General features: G+C 40.0%; 2 protein-coding genes across 2 annotated transcripts; one reads left to right on the top strand and one right to left on the bottom strand.

The window, feature by feature from the left end:
* The first annotated feature begins 941 nt into the window (after nt 1–941).
* timm10b (translocase of inner mitochondrial membrane 10 homolog B (yeast)) lies at nt 942–2768 on the top strand. Its single transcript, XM_080856943.1, has 3 exons — nt 942–1114; nt 1216–1311; nt 1733–2768. The coding sequence occupies exons 1-3, from the start codon at nt 1088–1090 to the stop codon at nt 2582–2584; spliced, it is 975 nt and encodes a 324-aa protein (XP_080713069.1). The 5' UTR covers nt 942–1087; the 3' UTR covers nt 2585–2768.
* A 5970-nt stretch (nt 2769–8738) lies between these two features.
* Nucleotides 8739–12071, bottom strand: LOC308371647 (uncharacterized protein; the record flags this gene model as incomplete). The annotated part of the gene is made up of 6 exons (XM_080846627.1): nt 8739–9053; nt 10205–10266; nt 10691–10755; nt 10903–10948; nt 11262–11372; nt 12065–12071. 6 exons carry the CDS (start codon nt 12069–12071, stop codon nt 8739–8741), a joined length of 606 nt encoding a protein of 201 aa, XP_080702753.1.
* Nucleotides 12072–12407: the final 336 nt, after the last annotated feature.

Below are 12407 nucleotides of genomic sequence, written 5' to 3'. Positions count from 1 at the left end.
CAGATAGGTTCTGTGTAGTCAGATAGGTTCTGTGTTGCGGGTCGGGTCAGACCAGACAGCACACAATTTCCACACACCATGATATAACCAACTTTATTTCAAGCAATTCTAGTTGTCTCATGTGCGGTGGTTGGTTTTTGTAAGGTTTGCTTGCCAGAACTCCTTACTCCTTCTTGAATACATTAATGTACTACATTACTACATTTTTAGACCATTTGTAATGTATTTTATCCTAAGCAACCAACAAGTGAGGTTCACCACAGACACCAAATTATAAAACACCTGCATAAGACTTGCCATAGCACCAAGTTTCCATTTGACCAGATACAAGTGAAAAAAAGGAACTACGAATCAAAGGCAACAGTAAACTTCAGCACAAGAAGACAATTCATGCAGACCTTCTGAGGAGAGGGGATTGCAGGACATAGCATGTGCTCGTCTGCAGAGCAGAGGTCCGAGACGTGGGGCAGTGCTAGGGGTCCTGCATCTATGCTTCATGGCAAAGCCATCCTGTATACTGAGAGTAGATAGAACGATAGATGAACACTTTTTTAATCCAGAGGGATATCAGCTCTAGCCTGCTAGCTGGCACCCCTTCTTAGAACTTTGCTGACTTAAAATGTATTACATAACCATATGGCACTTTTGCATCAATATTTTTAGTTAGGTGAAATATACAAAAATATAAGAGTCTGACAGGCCTGGGACCCTCTCTGACTGATTTCACTTTTCACCAGATAACTATACTTGGGTTAGGATTTGGTCTTAGAAGATTGGGGCTCTTTTTCAGTGTTTCAAAGGGCACATCAGATTTTACAGTAAGCGTAATGTGTACTCCACCGCAATAGGTGGCACTATTTATTATTTCATCAAATGTTGCGCCTTTTTGTAAACCCGGAGAAGAAACCGAGTAGGCGTGGCGAAGAAGAACATGGCGACGCACTTGTGAAAGTCATGAGTTACTCGTCTGGGAGAATTACTGGCCTTATTGTATTACAAAACTATATTAACAATTATTTAATACCTTAGGTACCACATTGCATTTAAGCGAGAGACATATTTATTCTGGGACTGCAGTTGTTTTACAATGGAGCATATTCAGCAACTACGAAATGTAAGTTAACGTTACCCTAATATAGCCTAAATATTAGAGTAAACGTAAGAATAGTTTTATAAATTGAGTTCTGCTGTTTCTAACGAATCCATTCTTTTCAGTTAAAGGATTTTCTTATGGTTTACAATCGGATGACAGAGATCTGCTTTCAACGATGCACAACCAACTTCAATTACAGATCTCTCACTATGGACGAGGTAACGCGATCAGGGATTATCTTTGAATTATTAGAACATGCAAAGGCATCCTCGGTCAGTCTTACGATCCTCTTATTTATCTTTATTTCTTGAGCCTTGCTATAGGTAAGGTTAAATTAATCTCCTAAGCGGATGTTTAGTGGCTGTGTATTTTCCACCACAGGATCTTAGATAAACGTAACTCCTGATCAACCGCTGTTCATTTATTAATGGGGAGGTGAATTGGGGCCATTCATTGAAATTGCATAATTTTAAGGTCTGTCTATGATGTGTTTACATGATATGTTGATAATACGTGAATCCCTCATGATCTCTTAGTTATCTCATTAAATAGAATACTCCTGCAATCCTTTCACTTGCAAGTGCTTGTGTCCATCTTATTTGCTATCAATGTGACTCCTATCTGTAATACCTCCGGTAGGAGCGCTGTGTGGACGGCTGTGCGGGTAAACTCATCCGCACCAACCACCGCCTGATGGGCACTTACGTGGAGCTGATGCCTGGGATGGTGCAGCGGCGGATGGAGGAGATGGAGAGCAAGACTGCTGAAATGGCCAAGGCGGAGGCGGAGGCTCAAGCCGCCGGTGCAGGAGTGGAGCCGACAGCGGTGCCAGCGGTGCCAGCAGTGCCAGGCCTGGCAGCCGTAGATGTACCCGTCGCGGTCGTCCCACCGGACGTGGCAGCAGCCTTCACCAGTGCAGATGCCCCACCTGTGTCTTTCCCCGAAGCCACAGGAGCAGTTCAAGATCTTTCTGCCACAGCTTCATTGGCTGCAGACATGCCCGTGATGAATGGACCGTCTTTTAATGCAGCCGCTGGGAATGGTGCACCAGTCTTTGTCATGCCACCAACTCTGGCACCAGAACTTTCAACTCCATTGGACTTAGTCCCTCTGATGACAGAATCCCCTAGTTCTGAAGCTAAGGTGCCAGTGCCCACAGCTGTTAACGCACCAAGTACACCCATTGCTATACCATCAGTGACAGAGTTACCCATACAGGGGTCCGCACTCAGCATTCCTGAGGAAATTAAGATCTTCACACCTATAGAGCTACCGTCAACAGCACCACCAGCAGCGCTGTCAGTCACCGCACTATTAACAGAGTCCAGCCCTTCAGTCCCTGACTTCGTGAAAGCTTCGTCAGATGTCATTGCACCTGTACCTGTACCTGTACCTAAACCTGTTGACATGCCCAATGGCATCAATGCCATGTCTAACCCAAGCCCTGGAAGTATCAGTGGGTCTGCAGTTGACTCCCAGTCCTCATCTTGATTTAAACAAACAGACCTCGTTTGCTGGTGGAGTATTAAAATGTGGCTTCATATATTTGAAGTATCTTGCTAAAGTGGAGGAACTGCAAATTGGATATTCAAAATAAAAATAACTACATTTGCAATCACTGCATTCATGTATGTAATGATAAACTTTTTTTTTATTAAAAAGATTCTGAACTGGAGACTTTCCCTTTAAATGATTACTGAAACAAGAAAGACACTGTATGAAACAACAACAAAAAACAAGGTACAGTTTGTGTTTTGATTTAAGATGGGTGGATACAAATAATGAATTTTCTGTGGAAGGATGAGAGACTTAAAGCTAAAACACATAACCTCCAGCGGCATAACCTTTAAATTAAGTACTGTGCCATCAGGAAAATAACATCTCATTTTAAGCCATTTTTTAAAATGTAACTTAAACTAGTTAAAATATTTAACTAGTTAAATATAAGGTATAATAATAAAACGCTATGTTTATATGAAACTAGCCTTGTTGGACAGAACTAAATAGAGCTCAATGTATGTAAGCATAAGCCTTTTTTTGCCATTGTGGGCTGAGGCAGATAGCTGGTTGGTTGGTTTAACGTCAACCTCCAATCAAAAACTGATCCCACACAGACCTCTTACTAACACTATCCAGTCCTGCATTAACCATATTCCCTAATTTCTTACATCTCCGAAGGTCCATCTTTATGTAATGCTTCTTCCCCAAAACACTGTCAGTCTTGTTCCTAAGTGTTCTGAGCGGAATGAGGTCACCGTGTGTTCATTGTGTCATGTGAACTGCTGATGAGGTGCTCTCACTCCTGTGATTGGTTCAAAGTGGATGGTTGCCATGCCGGCTGGTAGAGCAACAGAAAAATACATTCCCACCATCACAGTCATACTGTTTAAATTGGAAATGGGAAATTAGCCCTAGTGACTAGTGACAGAGATAGTGACACACACACACTCTGAATTTTATCTCTGCATTTTACCCATCCAGGGTAGTGATACACACAGTAAAGCACACTAACCCGGAGCAGTGAGCTGCTTTTGAGCGCCGGGGAGCAGTGATTGGGGTTAGGTGCCTTGCTCAAGGGCACCTCAGCTGTGGATGTGGGCATGGGAGAGCAGTGCTCTACCACTTCCCCCACCCACATTTTTCCTACTGGTCAGGGATCGAACAGGCCACCCTCCGGTTACCAGCCCGAAACCCTAACCAGTAGGCCACAGCTGCCACAAAGACGCAGTCCACGATGGTAATCCAATGCAAATTCAGCTAATTGCTCCTTGTGGTCCTCTAGCTGTCCATTCAGTATGTGCACTGAAACAGACTCTGGTATTCATACTTAGTTCTGGCCTGGACTGAGTCATACACTGTTTCTCTCCAAACAACATGTTGCTTCAGGAGCAGGGATGGGAGGGGTGTAATTGGATTGCCTGTTGAGTTGAAATGTCAACAGCGTTTTGGCAGAATCACAGACACTGCCTTCAAGTAACCCTGTGGGTTTGTAGGGCACTAGAATCACAGACACTGCCTTTAAGTAACGTTATGGGTTTGTAGGGCACTAGAATCACAGACACTGCCTTTAAGTAACGCTATGGGTTTGTAGGGCGCTAGAAGCACAGACACTGCCTACAAGTAACCCTGTGGGTTTGTAGGGCACTAGAATCACAGACACTGCCTTTAAGTAACGTTATGGGTTTGTAAGGCGCTAGAATCACAGACACTGCCTTCAAGTAACCCTGTGGGTTTGTAGGGCGCTAGAAGCACAGACACTGCCTTTAAGTAACGCTATGGGTCTGTAGGGCGCTAGAATCACAGACACTGCCTTTAAGTAACGCTATGGGTTTGTAGGGGGCTAGAATAACAGACACTGCCTTTAAGTAACGCTATGGGTTTGTAGGGGGCTAGAATAACAGACACTGCCTTTAAGTAACGCTATGGGTTTGTAGGGGGCTAGAATAACAGACACTGCCTTCAAGTAACGCTATGGGTTTGTAGGGCGCTAGAATCACAGACACTGCCTTTAAGTAACGCTATGGGTTTGTAGGGGGCTAGAATAACAGACACTGCCTTTAAGTAACGCTATGGGTATGGTGTAGGGGGCTAGAAACGTCAGCCCATAGGCCATGTCCGGTACCAACGTTGCCAGTACTGTGCATGATCCACCACGTAGGCTGAAAATTCACACTGAAGATTACCTTCGGACTCCAGTGTTGTGTATAAGTATATTTGTATTCAATATGCATATCGGGCTCACTCATGTCTTGGCAGACGAGAGAGAAGCAGTGGCCTATTCCCATTCTAGAGGATGAGAGACTGCAGCAGTGGAGACAGAAGCAAAGTTTATATAATGTGTATATTTAAGTAAAATGTGTATATTTAAGTAAAATTCATGTTACATTTTCAGTGCAGGGAGATGGTAGAAATAATTATGTAATATGTAAGCAATGAAATAAATAATATCAATTCATTTCATATAATATTCATTTCACTTAGAGCTGTCAGTGAACCATTCATTACAGGTGATTTCAAGGCAACAGGACTGAGAATTTCGTTTAACGCATCACACCAGGTTTTTATAGGTTGAAGTTAGCGTTTCTCTAATCAAAGCATTATGTCAGCAGAGATGAGCACATGGTGGGTTTCCCACGTCCGAGGTCATCTTGCTATCAGCCCTCGCTTACACACACACACAGAAGGTATACTTTTAAGCACACGCACAGAGTTAGGAACGTCAGCACTTAGGAATCAAAGACAGACATGTAATGTTTCATCTCATAAAGGCGTATGATTAACACACATACATACTTGATTAAGGTCAGCGTTTCATATTTCTCTATCACACGCCCACAACATCTCAGAATGAGTGGGAGCCAGAAGAGTCAGAGGCAGTGAACTGATACAGTCAGGGACTGTACTGATTATGTGATCACATGCATGACCTTTTGGAAATGAACACAACAGCATGTATCGTTTCTATTGTTCAACTGAAAAGTAATCCTTAAACTGTTAATTCTTTGCATAAATGTTCCACATATTGGAAAAGTCACTGTCATAATGTGTCATTTCAAAACTTTTGAGATAACAAATGGACTATTCTGTTTCTATAACCCCTGAAGTAAATAGTCTCTGAACATTGTGTAGGTTTTAAGCTAGTTGCAAGTAGTTATTATAGTGGAGTGTAATGTTTGGTGTGTAAGTGGTATGTCAGTATGTGAAAAAACACTGAGCAGCAGGAATCTGACCTCTAGGGGGAGCCATAACCCCAGGGAAGGCAGGTAAGAGAGTCCTACCTGAAGTCTAACCTAGACTTACCTAGACATCATACTCTATCTCCAGCAGTAATGTCACTTATTGAATGAAATATTAAATATTAAGTATGACTGTTTTCTATGATTCAAAAGAATGGTAGCGTCTGAAATATATGGGAGTCAGTCTTATGTTACCCAACATATGCCATGTTTGTTTTACTTAACCCTAAAACGCCTTTTGTATCATATTTGCTACATGATCAATAATAATCCATGCAGTGTAGATGCAATGCAGATAGAAGTGGGCCTTTCAGTCCCATATCCAAAATGGCTGCCTTCATGTATTTCATTTGTTATTAATATTTCAATTTAAAAAACTGTATTGAAGCAACTTATAATTACTTAATATTTCGTGCTTTATTTGATAGTAAAATCTTGTTGAAAATATATGACTCAAATATGATACAGCCGGTATTTAAGGTGTAAATCCCTCCATCGTCTTTGCATTGCAGTTGACATGTGACAAAAAGATCATATCTAAGCATCTCTTGGTATATGCACTCAGGACCCCTTCCTGAGGTGGTGTTGCCTCAGTTGATCACTGGGGAGGGTCATGATAAGCAAAACTTCATCAAGGTGAAATAAATAAAATTGGTAAAAATGTTCCCGGTTGAAAAAAAAGAACAAGCTACCATGACATATTCACGTCATCATTTTTGTATTGTAATAAGTGATCATGACTCTTTGATAACACAGATATTGATACATGTTTTAAATAAATACATTTTATTTTTAAATAAATAAATTGCCATAAAGGCCTGATTTATCAAATGTAATACAACAAAATATGTCAAAAATGTAAATTACTACTTTTTTAATATTTCGTCAAAAGGTCCAATAAACACAATAAACACCAAAACATTACAGGGTTAAAGTACATTTTTGGATAAATATTATTTATATAGCATTTTTCAATACTGTTTTTATTTCCTAGTTTCAGTTAAGCTCTTTTTCAAACTTCATGCAGCGTTCATATAACACACCCCGGTTTCACACTACTAGATAGCTGGAATCTTAACGCTTTTACGTCTGTGGTGAGGCAGTGGGTTCATGATAACCAGAGGTTTGTTTACGTTTGAACAGAGGTGGAGTATTAATTGATCTTTCACATAAAGAGTAATTTTACCCTTGCGCCTATTTAAAAAAAATCTCTTCTTCGAAGACTTTGAAATGGAGCAATTGGATCTTTGCAGAGAACACAGATGCACTTTGTTTACCGTCTTCAAAAGGCCTTTTCAACTGTCAGCTCTCCATCTGTGGTATGCGGAAGAGTCTGTACATATTTTGCTACAAGTTTCTTTTGCAACTGTTGTCATTACCTCCGCCAAGGAGGTTATGTTTTCGCCCCTGTATGTTTGTTTGTCTGTTTGTCAGCAGGATTACGCAGAAACGCATGGACCGATTTCCATCAAACTTTGTGGGGAGATTGGGTAATATAATGGCAATAATTGATTAGATTTTCAGATGTCAAGGTCAAAGGTCAAGGTCACAAGGCGGAGGTTTGCATTCTCTGAATGCTCCCATTCTTGTTGTTTTTGCAATAGACAACAGCTTACATTACTTTACCGTTTTCTTTCCACTCTGGGTTCTTTTGATGGTACACACCATGTAGATCTCAGTCCTTAGATGTTTGCCAAGGAGGTCTCTTGAACCTACCTCTTATGTGAGTGTACTTTCTTTCAGAATTTGCCTTATTAATGTATTTATTTTTAATGTTTGAAGCATCTTGTCTCCAGTTTTTGTCTGTATATTGCATCTGACACGCAGGTCTTTTAAAGTGGATTTTAGGTAAGGTATTTAAGGAACAGCACATGATTCTTTACTTTTTGACCAGGTCAGATGTTTGAGAGAAAGGGAGAGAGAGAGTGAGAGGGAGAGACCAAGAGAGAGATTTCTTTTACACTTCCAAGGAGTTACTGCACATGAATACTAACTAACACATCACACATTAAGAATGAGCAATAACACTGCCAATAGTACTCTAATCCTCAAGCAGTCCTTAAAAGACTTCAGACACGAGTACAGTTTAGAATTTTACACATTCATCATTTCACGTGATTACTCTTTCATGATGAAACAGACCATTTTCTCAGACCCCCAAACAGGACTCATTCAGGGTCTGAGTCATTCTACAAGCTGCGGTTGATGTTTTCACCCTTCTTCATGTCCCTCTCCCTTAAACTACCGGTCTTAGTCACCATCAGTGCTCTCCCAGTATGTCCAGTTATCTCCACTTTAATGTTTTTACCCACTGCATCAACACTATGCAATGATTTACTTCTTTTAGGAATGTTTTTACAGGCATCTACTTTTAGTCATGATCTTTAAATTCATTTTGATGGTATATGGTCATGTGAAGGACCGATGAGCACAGCGCGTGTTTCCCACTTGCTGTCCAGGCTATGCGCGGCCTGGGATGAAACAACCCATTCACATGTAAGAAAACCCCTAACAGCATGACATCATAGCTACCGACTGGCCTGTTGTTTTTGCATGTGCTTTAAGTAGTTAGCTTGTTAGCTTGCTAGTTTTAAACCAAAAACCCCTGTCTCTGTCTCAAGGCGTACCAAAAACCCCTGTCTCTGTCTCAAGGCGTACCAAAAACCCCAAAATGCCTTTCTACATAATTAATTGATTAATTGACAATACATGATGTTGTAACAGAATGTGCTTTGAGTTAAGTTAAGGGTTAGGTTTAGGTTTAGGGTAATTTAGAGTAAATAATCAGAGCTAATTACACGTAGGAATACTCAAACACATGAGCTGTGCATTCACAAGTACACAATTATTTATTCTTTCCCTAATTGAGTACAATGTCAAGAGTGGGATTAGTTTCTCTCTCTGGCATCTCACCAGTCCTCCGTCTTGCCCTCGGCATTCCCCAGCTCCTGCTGCTTCTCCCTCTCCAGCTCCTGGGCCTCCTGTGCAAGCTGCTGGCTGTTGAGGTAGATGCTGTGCCGGGACACCATGAGGCTGCTGCTCCTGGAGGGCAGGGTGGCCTCCTCCTCGGGGTCCGCCGCTTCCAGACAGCCCTGTGGCGTCGCGTGGGCCTGCGCGTGGTGGGCCTGGTGGGCCTTGTGGTTCTGGTTTGTCTGGAACTTGCGCTTCTTTTTGTGCTTTTTGGCGATGCTCAGGTCCAGTGAGGCGTAGGAGACATCTGCCTGCTGAAGACCAATTTTTTAACAGATTAGTCACTTTCAGATTCAACTGAAAAAGTAAAAAAAGTAAAAAAAAAAAAAATTCACTGTAATTCACTTTTGCTAGAGATCTTGCAGGCTCTTTAGTTGTTATGTGTAAGAACATGGTCTTGTCTGTGCCCGTTTCCTGATGGTGAGTGCATGCTGACAGTAAGAGGAATACATTTTCCTTTGATGAGGCGGCTAAAATAAGGTGTCCGTCGCTACAACCACCATCGCTACAACCCCCATTACTACAACCACCATCGCTCTACAACCTACTTTTTTTTTATGTGGCCTGTGATTCAAATGCAAAGGCAAAAAAAAAGAAGGCATGAATTTTACCACAATCGTTTAAGTTTAGGCATACAGAAACATTAAAATCAAACCAGATCAGACATTAAGCAATCAGGTGACATCTAGGACTGTGAATTCAGAGTTAATAGGCTGAAGCATACAGAGAGTCACGGGGGGAGCATAGACTTTACCACATTATTAATGAGATATTTGAAGAGGTAGTTAGTAGTTATGGGCTTATTCCAAAATAATATAATAAACAAATCGTAGATGAGAGGCAAGTCTTTCAAAACAACACCATTTTGGAAATCAAAAATAAGAGCGGACAAGCAGCAACTCATGGCTTTGGCTACGTCTAGCGACATTCTTTCTCTCCTTATCTGAGAGAGCCCTTGGCCCAAAAAAGCTTTCTTTCAGAGAAGAGCACTGCATGTAAAAATAGGTCTCACAATTGTTGCTGTTCATATTGGCTATGTGAATTGAATACTTGCAAATATCCTTCATATGGTTCCTTCATGGTTTTTCTTAACGGAATTATAAAGGCCTATAGGATTACAGGCGGGTTCATTAATATGGTGTACATTTTCTTCTTTAAACTAACTAATTACTTCTCACAATTCATGTCAACTCCTCTCTCAGCATCCATTTGTTGTCAACTAGTAAACGGTATAATCCACATGCTAGAGATTGTTTTTACTTAAAACCATTAAAATTCATGCATTGAAAAGGTATATGTAAGCATTTTCACATGAGATTATTAGAATATTTAAGTATCCCGGTCGGCACAGTTCAGTCAGTTCACACGAACATTGATACATCAAAGTTGTTTATTATTTATTTACCTTTAGTTTTCGTTTGGGACCTGCCATTTGCTCATAGCACACATCATTTTCCGCCTCAGGTTCTGGAGTGCAAACATTGAAGGATCAGTGTGAGGAACAGAATGAAAATGAAAAGAAAGTCATATAAATTCCTGGATGACAGACAAATATTACAATTTTGATTAAAGTAAAAAGGGTCGGTTGCATTCTCTGTGTCTTCCATCATGAGTGCCATGAATCAATTAGCCTATACATTTTATGAATGGGTTTTTAAGGATTATTAAAAGTTAAGACTATTAATAAAACGATTTTAGATTAGGCCTAACTAATACGTCTATTTATCAAGGAGATCTGTGTTAACTGTTTGAACTGAAATCACATTCACATTTCCTATATACCTTTGAAAGGTTCAGCATGGAAGGAATACAACAACAAAGGCAATACTTAAGATTAGACCTGAAGCCTTTTTACATATTTGGATCAAATGGATCATCACACACAACTCACCCCCTCCGTTTGTGCAAATATTTCCATAGATTGGATTGTCCTGCTGTTGCACTTCCTCCTCAAACCTAAAACCAAAAATAAAAAAAGGTCTAATATCATAACAAGAGCATTCGAGTGCACAATCAGTGTTGTACAACAAGAGTCGAATACATGCATTCATTTACAGAGAGCTGTCACCAAAGGAAAATGTATGTGATAGAATCAGCGCATACCTCTCCTCGCTCCGATCCGAATAATTGTACAGGTACTCCTCAGCATCTGGTCAAAAAATATTTCTGTCAAGGATTTCTGTTTCTCTTGTCGTCTACAAAGCATAAATAAAGCACTAGCACGGAAAATGATATGCAATGAATTACTTCACATAACCTTATTGTTAAATTACATGTCAAGTAATTCAAGAGCCTATTGTATAAAGTATGATCAATCAGTATACAGCTTATAAGGTAGGAAATTGAACACTTAAGAGACTAAATCAATTTAGATGATGTTCATGTACTAAGGAATGTGCACTGGTTTTTACTTAAAGAAAATCAGATTTGGTCTAAGTTGTTCTTACGAGATTGCTACATACCTCTTTCTTTTTGGTCTCTGCGTCTCATTGAATACAACAGAATATTGAAACTGACAGAAATAAGCAACGCTAGCCCGGTCAGAGACAGACCTATATAGGCCTCTTTACATTCTAGGGAAAAAAACACAATATGAATTTCATTTTTTTATACGCAGACTAATGAAAATGCAAAAAATTGTGAAATCTTGGACATATGGATATATATATATTTCTGAAATATGTATTTGCCGAAATGATATGATACAGTTTAATGATACAGTATGACAAAGTTTGATGAAAATATAATTTGTATGCCACTAACACCATACTACCCATTCTACCATGAAGTCATGATTCAGACTGTCTCTCAAAGCATCTAAAAGTAGTATGCAGTGATAACTAACAGATGCAAAATCCAATGTACTCTAATGAGAAATATCCAAACTCTGAAACATGTTGCAGTTTAAATTATGTATCAGCTGGTTTATTGGTACATGTTCAATGGAAATGTTGGTTAAAAATGTCTGAAACGTGTTGGTTTCTCCGTATTGTTTCGCATACTTTATGGAGAAAGTAAAGTTAAACTGCTAAGAAAATGTTCATACATTTTATATTTTGTCAATGTCAGATATTGAGTGTCTGTACATCATGTGATATGACATTAAATACATTTTCTTAGTAAGTTAACAACATTTTGTTAATCTGTTAATACCAATAAACTAGTTTGTAAATGTAAATGTGTAGGTTTCTTAAATTCTTGAATGGTTGGCATTTAAAAATGGAGTTATATTGGTTTCTTGACAAGCCATAACAATGTTTCTCACCGTTCATTATGAGGCTAGTGGCAGTGGACATGTGGATCCATTATGCGTCCTCGATCAGGTCATGGCTGTATCACTGCAGTTTCCTAGCTGGGCTGTTTGTGTTAACCTGGCTGCTATTTTTACCCTGTGTACATGTCTTTTTCAGTTACAAACAGGAAATGTGGTCGCTACCCTGCTTCTGTGCTTGCCTTCGTCAGGAGAGACCTGCCTGGCGTGTGGGTTCAGCCTCACACGACGCTGAACAGGCTAAAGATAGGTGATTACACCTCGACATGTGAAACATCAAGATCATGCTTTTTTGATAAGTATGTCAGCACTCATGTTGAAATTTGTTAAGGGCTCA

The sequence above is a fragment of the Sprattus sprattus genome (assembly GCF_963457725.1).
Source record: "Sprattus sprattus genome assembly, chromosome: 1".
NCBI classification, from domain to species: domain Eukaryota; kingdom Metazoa; phylum Chordata; class Actinopteri; order Clupeiformes; family Clupeidae; genus Sprattus; species Sprattus sprattus.
This window is presented reverse-complemented; position numbering and strand designations above follow the sequence as displayed.